Source organism: Protopterus annectens, chromosome 13.part0 (genome assembly GCF_019279795.1).
Source record: "Protopterus annectens isolate FY-2018-M chromosome 13.part0, PAN1.0, whole genome shotgun sequence".
NCBI classification, from domain to species: domain Eukaryota; kingdom Metazoa; phylum Chordata; order Ceratodontiformes; family Protopteridae; genus Protopterus; species Protopterus annectens.
The window spans coordinates 519,961,667-519,974,233 of NC_056747.1; the positions used below are offsets into that span (position 1 = coordinate 519,961,667).

Consider the following 12,567-nt stretch of genomic DNA (forward strand, 5'->3'; position numbering starts at 1 on the left):
TGATAAATTAAAAAAAAATGAAAAACATTTTTTTCTGACTATAGTAACAACACATGCAAGGGCGGCCGCAGTGGTGCAGTGATTAGCGTTGCCGCTTCACAGCAAGAGGTTCTCCGGTTCAATTCTCGGCTGGAGTGCCTTCTGTGTGGAGTCTGCATGTCCTCCCTGTGGTCGCGTGGGTTTCCTCCAGGTGCTCTGGTTTCCTCCCATATCCCAAAGACATGCTGTAGGTGGATTGGACACTCTAAATTGGCCCTAGGTGTGAGTGTGTGCATGTGCATGTGTGTGCCTTCTGTGGAAGGTTGGGCACCGGGCTGGCAACTTGACACTGTATAACTCCACTGCCAATCATGAGCGGACAGGTGATCTGCTGTGGCGACCCCTAACTGGGAAAAGCCGAAAGAAGAAGACGTAACAACACATGCAAAAAAAAAAAAAGCATAACGTTTTTTCACTCTTAAGTTTTTGGGCTTGACTACATATTTTAATGTAAGAGTTTTTTTCACCACACAAACATTATACTGGAGGAATGAACTTTACCATAGAAAAATGGTTTAATTCACTTACCCCTTTCTTTCATGACAGCTATATTGAGTTTGCTCATTTTATCATTCTGATGTCAAGTTTTTAACCATTAACATATTTCTACTGCAAATGTGTCTTTGCATTCTGCATATTTTCTATCTACATTAAGATTTTTGCTGAGCAATGATCTTTTATAAATATCCAAACATCTTAACTTCTTTGCTCAAGAGTTCTGGACAAAGCTAAAAATAATGAGAGGACAAAGGCTCAAAATTAAGCACAATTGTTAAATATTACTCCGATTCACTAAAAAGTTAATAAGTTTTGCATCAACATGTGTTTTCTGAACCATAAGAAATATGAAACTCTAGCACCTGGCTATTACTGTTATTATTATTGGCTGAGGATAATATTCAGTGATTTAGCAGAAACTCAAAATATTTATGAGGGACAGAGCAAAAATCTGAGGCACAATTAGAACGGTTGAGAGCTATGCAGACATCCTCTCAGCTGGTGACAATGTTTAGAATGAAATGACAGTGTCCAGGACACACAATGTGGCTCACTCTATAAAGACTAATAGCAGAAAAATGTTTTTCAGAATTTTGTAAGGAAATGGTCTGAGGTATTGAAATATATGTTAAGAAAACTTATTTTGAGTAAAAAACACTCCTTTTGGCAGTACTTGAAGCTGTAGGCAGCCAAACAGCTTAAAATTTATTTTTCTTTTCCAAACAGTTTACAGACAGTTGAAGTAGTATGTGGAAATTATTAATTTATATGTGTAAAATTACAGACTTTTTTTCTTATGCTGAAATTGCCATTGTATTGTGTTCTTGAATGGCATTTGCAAAATTATGTGCCAGATTCAGGGATAGATTTCCCTGAGCTTGTGAGGCATGGAACATAATATATGACTGGTGAGCAATTCAGCAAAATGAATTCACTGAAGTTATTTCATTTAACTGGCCAGTTACAGAAAAAAGCCCTCTGTTTGAAAATAATCTATCCTGGGGTTCTTCGACCTTCGGAGTGATTATATTTATTTGAGGGCATGTGGTCCCTTCCCACACATGAGGGTTAATTTTACCCCACTCAGAATCATTTCAGTCGAACATAGCTTCAAAACACAGATTTGGAGAATCAGGTTTTTATAAAACAAGTTTCAGTCATGTATAAACAAAGGAGTACTTTGCATACTCATTGGCAAAACCATTTAAGGTAGTGTATTATGACTTTAGTGTCCTGAAACAAAAATCTTCTGCGGTCACTAAGAACATAGTTGCAGGTGTGGGGTTCTAATGTCAGAAGGAGGAAATTAGCTACAAAGTATTGTCTCCCATCTTTCTGGATGCCATAATAAATATGATCATAGATGAATATTATTTGTGTCCAAAAGTGTCATGTGCACAACTTGATACTTTACAATACTGTCAAGACAGATTTTAAAAAGGAAAACAATAACTGCTAAGCAATTAAATGTGGAGCATTTACATAGAACACTATACAGTATGTGAGGCAACACATGTTGCATGCCTGTAAATATATTGGCTAGATATACTGATATATACCTGTGAATGAATGAACATTATACACCAACAAACAGCAGAGCCCGAGTTACAGCTCTGTCACAGATTGATGCAGTTTTGTGTTATGAAGCTATGGATGTTTGAGTGATTGTCAAGTGTGATCTGGGCTATTGAAAGAGTTATGAAAATGCGTTTCATATGATAAAACAGAACTTTTGCTATAATGAAAAAGGTGTTTTCTTATTTTCTGTTTGACAATTGGAAGATGGGTATTCAAATGACAACAGCAATATCTGATAGGACATTTTTTAATGTTGCAGACCCTGAATTTAATTCAACCTGATGTAATGGAGCAGATATGGGTCCTTGGATTGCTTTTCTTTTGCAGTATTTTCTCCGCAGATTCACTTGGTAAGTAGGAGTAAGCAGCAATCAGGATAACAGCCTATTTATACATCCATTCTCTATTATCTGTATTCAGTTATTTTTGTTAATTGCCTATCTATTCTATATTTTAGTATATCCCAGACTGAGCTTATAAAAATCTTTAAGTGTCAATGCTCTACCTTGGTTATCAGACTTAAATAAATAAAAGTAGTAATAGTAATAATAACAATAATAATAATAATAATAATATCTGAAAATTTTCTTCTGAAAGTATACTACTAACCAGTCTCCTGATAGATTGAAAAGATTACTGATTATCATTCTGATAATCTGGTATGGAGATTATTTTAGGAACTCAGGAGGAGGAGCGGTGCAGTGGATAGTGTTGTCACCTCACAGCAAGAGGTTCCCAGATTCAATTCTCGGCTGGAGTGCCTTCTGTGCAGAGTCTGCATGTCCTCCCTGTGTTCATGTGGGCTTCCTTTGGGTGCTCCAGTTTCCTCCCACATTCCAAAGACATGCAGTAGGTGGACTGGATATTCTAAATTGGCCATAGGTGTGAGTGTACATGTGAGTGTTTGGTGTAGAAGAATTACCATGGCAGGGTGGAGTAAACCTTGGCTCTAGATGATTGTCACTGTTGAAGTTACACCCTGACCCCAGGTGCAAAATTGGAAAAAGGGGTTGTGGATGGATGGATGGAACCACATAAAGAAATATTAGTAACTCAAAATGCTGTATTCACGTTGGGACAGAAAAAGAGATGCCTGATTTCCTGGACTTATAGTCTGTCATGTTCATAGGATCATAGAAGTCAAACCTAGCCAATACAACCCCTGTTCCTAAGAATATCAAGGTATTAAGCGGAACTAAGTCAACAACTACTGCCCCTGTCCAAGAGGGACACAGGTGGAACTCCTGGGATGAATTTACGTTTTCCCATCCAGTCATCCAAATTATGCTTAACTCATTCACTCCAATGGAGCTCAGGAAGTTTGCACTGTAACTTTCAAGGGGCGGAGCCTATGCCTTTTGAGATAATCAAATTATGTCCTCACATTTCAAATAAATGTTCATATCCCTGGAACCATAGGGGGTTATGAAAGAACTATAAATGGCAAACTCTTTAGCATAAAGTAATTTTATAGTGGTAGTATTTTTTAGGTTCTATGTCTTAAATCAAATTTTATAAGTCACAGTAACTATTACATTTGTAATATTTTGTAAATAACTTACAGTATCTCAGCAACCACTAAAGTTGCACACTCACATACTGTCAGCTGCTTTTTATTCATCTAGTGGACACCTTTCATATGAGGCTATGGAGTTACATCTGTGTTACTTGGTTGTTGAGATATTAGAAAAATGTGAAAATTATATCTACATAGAGATATTCCGTACATATTCCGTAGAGCAAGTGCATCTTATACCATTTGATTTATGAATGTGCAGTATTAACATTAGAGTAGGATCTGAGATTGCTTTATATGCAAGGCAGAGGTTACCTGTAAGTAGTCTGTAAGGCACAGAGTATAGTGACAATGATTTCAGTCTGTCAGTGTATGACATATGCTGAAGACCCTGAATTTTCTTTATAAGAAACCTTTGAGGTCTTTCCATTTGCTGCAGGTGCCTGGTAAGGTACATACCAAAGGTAGCATTGTACTCTATTATTGGCCTGATGAGTGAGGACTACAGGAGGGTTATAACCTCTCTTGTTCTGGATGAAATGCCTTATGAGGTGGGCAATGCAGAAAGCCTTTCTTACCACTGTGGAGAAGTGGTGGTCAAAGGAAAGGTTGCCGTTAACCTGTGTGCCCAAATCTCTCACCACTGATTGCATGCTTAGGGTGTTGTTATTAATGTGGTAATTTGCAGGGATGCCACCATTGCTGAAGGGGATGATAATGCATTTTTTGCATTGAGTTTTAGCCCATGACTTTGGCACCAGTCATTTGTCTGTGTAAGTCCCTCTTGTAGGATGTTGACATAGTTTGGGGACTCGATGATTACACCCAGTTTGCAGTCATCACCAAGCTCTGTCAGCCATAGTCCTTTTGTTTTAGCCTGTACATCTGAGAAGTAAATTCCAAACAGTAGGGAACCAGCACAGATCCCTGTGGAACACCACTGGTTACAGGTCTGCTGGTGGAGGTAGAGTCACCTATGTCGACTGTGTGCATTTCATCAATGAGCCAGTTTGCAACCCACCTGACAATATACAGGTTGATCTCTAGCTGGGTGAGTTTATCAATGATACCTGAGTGGGGAACTGTGTCAAAGGCCTTGGTCAGGTCCAGGTAGGCCATATGCCTTCTTCCAGGGCTTTGATGATTGTCTCAAAGAAGTCCACCAAATTCAAGAGGCAGGATCTCCATTTGATGAAGCCAAATGGGGTCAGGCTGAGCATTTGAAGGTCTCCTATATCTTTGCTGGAAAGGTCTGTGATTATTCTTTCCATAGCCTTGCAGATTAGTCTGGTCAGTTTTATGGATCTATAGTTCCCAGGGTCTGTGGAGGTGCCTCTTTTATATAACAGGATGATGGCTGCTGTTTTCCATTTAGCAGGTACAAAACCAATGCTTAGACTGTGGTTAAAAAGAGTATCTAGCAGTGAAGCTAGTTCCCTCTTTTAATCCATTTGAACACAGACTGGGATGTTATCAGGTCCGATAGAGGCTGTGTTTTTGGCTTTGGAAAGAGTGTTTACAACCTGCTCCTTGGAGATACTAGGTGGAGGGCAGGTAGTAGGGATGCTTTGGGGGATATGTGGTGGGGACAGGGCGGAGAAGTTTTCACTGAACCTGTCAGCTAGCAGGTTGGCTATTTCTGCAGGTTCAATAAATGTGGTGCCATTAACAACCAGTTCTGTGTATCAGAAAGTAACACTGATCAGCTCCATCTTTTATCAAAGTATTGTCTTCCCTTTCTACGACCAAGTTCTGGACACAAAAATATAATTTGGGGTTTCATAGTGATAAATGGTGCAGGAGAATAAGGAATTGGGAAAAAAATATTTGTGTATGCTGTTATTGGCAAAAGGTCACATCACCCAAATTTATATAAGGCCTTTAATTTCCTGGAGACCACAGTTTGGTCTGTTGACTGGCATGGTGGATGCAATAATAGTTTGTTCCTTCTCAGCCTTAAGGAATAGACATTTCAAATACAAAGTCCTTATATCAGAGCATTGCAGCTTTCTAAAGGGTATACATGCTGAAAAGGTATGTGATATTGGTGATCTCATGCGTACCTTTTCTACCTATCTGTAATTATTTTTAAAGGAATTTGTTGTTTAAATAACCTCTCGCCAATATGTGTGCCTTTTTTTGTATGAAGCCCTCCACCAGTGAATATCTAAAGTGATTTATTTATTTAATTTTACTTTATTTATATTTACTATTAAGCCCTCCACCAGTGAATATGCAAATTGGTTTATTTTACTTTATTTAATTTTTAAACTGGATCAGTTTGTAGTGCTCTGCATAAGGATTACTTGAATGAAAGAAGATAGATGCACAAGCAAGATTTTAGTTACTACCCTTTAACCATGTTACATAAACTTCTTATAGTTTTAGTAACTACCATAACTCCATAAAGCATTCAGGACTTATCCTTATAGGTAACACACTTCCTTATCCCCCTCCCTGGTTATTAGTCATTTATAAGAAACTGCTAGGAACTACAACTAATGCAGAATAAACAGTTTGATGAAAGAAGAATGATAACACAATATAAAATACTGGTATATCATGTCCTTCATGTCCATTGGAATCTTAACCAAAGGCTTAAAAGGTCATACAGACAAGCCGTCAGGGGAAAAATGCAATAAAGACTCAGCCAAGCTAGAGTCTTCAGTGTATAATACCTTAAACCTCCTGAGTGGAGGCCTACTGTTTCAGCGTCAAGGTTCTAATTGATCATGACTTTACTTTTTCGTCTTTATGGGTACATTCAGGCTAGTAAAGCCAAACTCTACTAGCTGTAGATATGGGATGTTTCAATCTTTTTTAACTTTGTTAGTACAGCATAAGCAAATTATCTGGCTATATTTTAAAAACATAAATATTAAAATCAAATCTGATACCCATAAATATTAGGGTGCCAGCAAAATATTCTAATCAACATTCCAACTGAGGACATCAGATAAGCGTCAGGAAACATGTTTTAAAGATAGTGCTAGAACGTAGCGTTCTGGTTTATATTAGCTTGTCTGGATTTGTTATCAGCCCTTAATGAAAATCTTATCAAAAAGAGCATCTTGGTAACCTTCAGAAAGTATTTCTGTGATCGCACTTCTTATAGAAAACTGGGCACAGCAATTTTGTTCTGTTTGTGTACTATCCCTGAGCTAATGTGCTAGACTAGAAAATTCAGTGTAAATATTCTTTTTGTTACATCATGTCAGTTATGAAAAATGAAACCTGTAGCACACCATATTCTTAGGAACATGGTGTTTTAAATTAAATAAAGCTAAAGTTAAAAAATAAGAAATGACTGAAGTACGTAAGATAAAATGCAAACACATGTAAATAAGATTGTCTAACCCTTCCTACACAAACACATGGTACCACCTTGCAATGTTCTGGGATCACTGCAGTAGAGTTCTATCCATATTTGAATGTCTGAAGCTTGTGGACTTGCTTTCTTAAACAATTTTCATAGCAGTAAACCTATAGAGACTGCATAAGTCAAGTGTCTATTGTGTACGTTATTAGCATACACTCTATAAGTACATTTAATATAGTTTACGCAACCTGCAAACATTCAAAACAAGAAATGAATGAACCAATACTGCAACCAACATCTATGTTCTCATTACGGTTCTGCAATAGTATAGCCGTAGCCAAGATTCACATTTCTCTTCTATGTGATGGCTAAAATGTTCATTAAGGGAATATATAAATTGTAATGTGTAGCAGATTCTGGTGACACTTTCTGGACTGTCATATGAGAATCTGTTGCCGCAAGCAGTCATGTTTCCCATGTGAAAACAACTGGTGTATCTGCCTTGTTATGTCTCTGCATCACCACTGTAGAAGATGGTGTGCTCACAGCGTGTCCAAGGTACCTACATAACACCAAAGCCTTGCCACCCACTGATAAGAAGAAACGTGAGGCATTTTAACAAATGTCTACAGACAGAGGGATAAGTTTAAGGCATCTTGCCAAATTACTCAGGATTATTCCATCATAAAATGAGTATTACAATTTATGCAGTTGATTTATAATTAAATGTTAGGGTTTGAGATTATGCACACAGGCACAAGCTGTGATTTCAGCTTACAGTTAAAGCAAATTGACCGTAATACTCATTTTTAAGTTGATACATCTCTTCAGTAATTCTGCAAAATGTTTATGGTTTTGTACCTTATGTTTCATTTTGTATTAATGATGCTTCAACCTCACTGATAGAATCATGCATCTGCTCAGTTTTAATGTGGCTATGTTTTGTCATAGGCATATTTTTGCATCTGTTAAGTTTAAGTGAGGCTGCATTTTTTCACATGGCATATTGTGGCTATAGAAATGGAGCTGCTCAGAATCTACAGAAGTGTTTGTGTTTGTAGGGCTATCCCCTTACCATGACCTGTGCCCTAACCCTAAGGTCCATGATGACTGCAGTGCAGTGAAGGACATAGCAATGTCCTCCACTATGGTGCGATAGTCACGAACCTTAGGGTTAGGACATGGGTTAGGGTAAGGGATAGCTTTACTAACTATCCCCTTACCCTAACCCATGCCCTAACCCTAAGGTCTGTGACTATCACGCCATAGTGGAGGACATAGCTTGTTTTTTATGTCCTCCACTGTGCTGAAGTGTTTTTGGTGAAGTGCACTTACGCAAAAGTTCACTTTCGTTAAAGTGAACTTTCGCAGAAGCAAGGCTTCCTATTACAAGTTTGAAGTAGTGAACTTTCGTTCTTGTAATAGGAATTCATATATATATATAAATATATATATATATATATATATATATATATATATATAGTAGTATAAATACCACCTTAGGTCTCCCCTGAAAAAAGGCTACTAGTGTAGTGGTACTAACCCGGTCAACAAAGGATAATTAAAACTTATTTTTTATATCTAAGGTTTCACTGCACTCTGTCTGCTAACTTTGTGCCTAATGTCTATTATTTTCTAAAATGTTCATAGGTTCATAGGATGACACTAGGCTATTGGGCCGGAGGCCCTTATAAGCCTAGCCAAGAATTTCGCCCATGTTCCCTCAAAGTCAGCACCTGTTTCCCCTGTCCAGCAGGGACACAGGTGGGATCCCAGAGGTATATTTTCTGTTTCCTGTCCAGTCATCCAGGTTCCTGCTTGACATGGAGAGGAAGTCTATTCAACAGACGGGGGAGTTTTTGGGACACAAATCTATCCCACTAACAAGCTCTATTAATGTCACAGACCAGGTTAAGGTCTTGCATGCGGGTTGCATGAGTGGAGTTTGTCTTATGGATATGCAGCAACTCCATCAAGGCTGGGTCTGAAGTGGCCTTGTATGCCAGACACAGGTCACCTCTGAGCAGTCTGTATGAGACTGAGTAGAGGGACAGGGCTTTTAGCCTATTTGTATATGATAGATGTTTGCGACTCTGGTGCTTGTTTTTCCCTCTCTGCTGATTGCCCATTCACTCATAAATTGAATCCTGGAATTATTTTACTTAAATTATTTTATTTACAAAATAAAATAAGCAAATAAATACAGGGGGGGATATAAATAATGACAGACGTCATATACTAGATCAAAGTGGTACATTTTGAGTGAATGTTTGAACCTGTCAAGCATCAGGATCTTAATCCAACTGGGTAAGAGATTACAGAGCCTTTGCCCATGATGTGCAAATGAGAGTGCCGCCAAAGTGTTAACCCAGACCATGGGAATCTCCAACAGTTTGTGATTAGCTGAATGAAGAGTGCGAGCAGACTGTTACGTACATCTCCACTGTACAATTTTTTGCACAATGTCCAGATTTTTGCCTTATATTTTTGGTCCATCTCTCATAAAATTGTGTTTTTTCCTGGCAAGTTATTGAGGGTTGAAGTCAGAAAATAATGACAGACAATTTTTGTTTCAGACTTCATCCCCTTCAGAAATTCCTGCTTATCCAAAACCTATCATTCTATCAATTGTCTAAGTTTGTAAAAGCAATATTTAAAGTGTCCCTATTCTTGATTCTTTGTCTCTCCATTATTTATTGCTTTGTCCAGATTTCTTGCTCTGAGGTTGAGGGGTACAGATTGTTATTTGTTGAAAAGTTCTGTAAGATAAGTGGGGGGGACTCAAGTTGCGAGGGGCTACATAAACCATGACAGGTAACTAGTACAGTTTCTGCCAAAGCCAAATGGCTTCCTAAAACTGCTAGGTCATCCTACTTGATTAATACTTTTACTTTCAAAGTATGTAATGACAGTCCTTTCCTCTGCTGGCCAATAGGCTCTTTGTGCATGACTTCCCTAATACTCTGAAGTAGTACATGCGTCATATGCATCAGATCTCCTTTTAGTTTGGCTATCTCTGAAAATGTTCTTCCAACATACCCCAGCATACTGGAATAGTCCCCCTGTCAATCATATAGCATCTCACACTATTAAAAAAAATGACAAAAGAATCCAATGCCCCTGTCACAAAGATGCAGGTTAACTCCCTCTTCTACCTACATGTTTATACCTATGTTATGTGTTGTTAACACATTTTGCAGTAGAAATGATAATTGCTATTTTTTATATATCCACATATTTTTGATTATTTGTAGCTTTTATTTAATCATTATGAGTTCTTGGTTACCTTACTACCTGTAACTTTTTCTCTGATATATATGTTAATCATGTTTTTATTCTTATTTTGAATTTACTGTATGTTGTGTTGCCTTGGCTCAGGTAGAGGCTGAAAAGGGTCTCTTACCAATTATCTAGCCCAGTCAACAAACTTTAAGTAATTAATCTTCTTCTTTCGGCTTTTCCCAGTTAGGGGTCACCACAGTGGATCACCTGTCTGCTCATGATTGGCAGTGCAGTTTTACGGTGTCGGGTTGCCAGCCCGACGCCCAACCTTCCGCAGAAGGCACACGCACGCACTCATGCCTAGGGCCAATTTAGAGTGTCCAATCCACCTACAGCATGTCTTTGGGATATGGGACATGCAGACTCCGCACAGAAGGCACCCCAGCCGAGGATCGAACCATAGAACCTCTTGCTGTGAGTGTACTTTTCCTTCTTTGTCAGTTGCTTGGCATTTTAATAAAAGGTTTACATGCTTCCAGACAGCTTTCCTATAGTTATTTATTTTAGTGCCTATAATGTGCTCAGCAGTGATATAGAAAAGAAACCAAAGGATATGTGTTGACGTTTAGAAGGTTTAGGTTTGACTGGAGCCAGTTCCAGTATCCTATATAGATCTACTTTACCTATAGTATGCACAAGTACTGAGGTGAGAGGGCTAAAACTACTGACTGTGCTACACTATCATCAGAGTCTTACACTCCTTTACTGTATGTGTAAACCTTGATACAGAGCTCTTTTTCTATGTATTTATTGGATGTATCAGTCAGCTTAACACACAATCCATGGATTCAGAAAGGCTTACTGCAATGTGGAAGCATTAACACAGATTTTTTCTGCACCATGCTTAGTTTTTTTTAATTGAGACTAATCTGCTGCTGAGGTTTTCCCTCATGGGGGCCTCAGTAGATAGAGTAGTTTCTCAGGTGAAAATACATATTAACACAGCAGTCCAAGAGAGTGGCTAATGCTAATTAGCCCTGTGTTTTCTTCTGGAAAAGTCCACAACTCCCTATTTGTTGGGTGAAGTGATTTAGAGACTCAGTCAGTTATATTTTACTTTAGGAGGAAAAAGTGACTGTCAAAAAACGTACTCAGTCATTCATTCCTATGGGAGTACTAGCAGTGCAGGTAAATTCAACAAAGAGGTGGGGAAGGAGTGTGTGTGTGTGTGTGTGTGTGTGTGTGTGAGAGTGAGTGAGTGAATGCAGGGACATTAATGAGATGTATGAGTGTGTGTTTGTGAAAATAGGGACATTAATGAGACTGTGTGTGTATGTGTATATATATATATATATATATATATATATATATATATATATATATATATATATAGGAATGTCTGTACATGTGCAAAGTGTGTCTGAATGTGAGTAGCTGTGTGAGTGTAGGGGATGCCTTCACTAATGTGACTTGTGGGCTGCCAGGGAGAGCTACTGCACAGTGATGTCTGATGGTGCAACGTTCATTTCAGAAGCGTGGTAATGAGTCAGAAATTATGTCTTATTTATTGGAGCTGTACCATCTGTGAATCACATTTTTTTTACTGTGATGTTACTTGACCAACCCATTTTATGCAATTAGCTTGAGCTGTAAGGATCTTAGTAAATTCTAGTCATTACCTCTGTTACTTTCTACATTGCTACCAATTTGCATCAGTATTTTCTTTAGAAAAAAATGCCTCATGAAATGCATAGAAATGCATGCTTTAGTTTCTTATATTATTATGTTTAGAACTATAATATGTAAGCTATCTGAATTGGCTCATGTGTTTTTTAACTGTGTAATGTGTACTGTAAATTTTTTTTTGTTTGTCTTGGTATTGTTTTCCTGGGACTCCACTGAAAATGGGATGTCCCAGCTAGATTCTTAATTAACAAATGCAAGTAAATAAATGTATAAATAAATCAATAAAGACAGATAAACGATTCATACTAAATAAATATATATTTAAAATGATGGGGAAAATAAGAAATTTGATTTAAGATTCCATTAGACTGCTGGTGAAATTCAAAGATAAAAAGAATTATGACTTTGACATTAAATGAAACAGTGTCAAAACAAGTGAAAGCAACAGTAAATATGCAAAGAAATGAAACAACACACCACAATAGTTTTAGAAGCTTCTCATACGAATGCATCTCAAATCTATTCATATACAGTGGTGAATGCTGGAATTTCAAGCAAAATAAAACTAAAGTCACCATTACATTTAAAAAGCAGTCAGAAATTCGATCATGATTACTATCTTACCACTAAATCCATTGACATCCTTGATTTTTCTGGTAATTGTTTCAGAAAACTGAAACAATGGCTGCAGAAGTATGCTCTGTTTTGT

The 12,567-nt window shown here is 37.7% G+C and overlaps 1 protein-coding gene across 1 annotated transcript in view; it reads left to right on the forward strand.

Moving 5' to 3' along the window:
- The first annotated feature begins 2,387 nt into the window (after positions 1 to 2,387).
- The window catches only part of LOC122788350 (fibrinogen-like protein 1-like protein), a 38,485-nt gene continuing 28,305 nt past the window's right edge, over positions 2,388 to 12,567 (forward strand). The window contains exon 1 of the mRNA XM_044055420.1: positions 2,388 to 2,465. Within this exon, the coding sequence (XP_043911355.1) occupies positions 2,402 to 2,465 (64 nt within the window). The 5' untranslated portion in view covers positions 2,388 to 2,401. The remainder of the gene's footprint in view (positions 2,466 to 12,567) is intronic.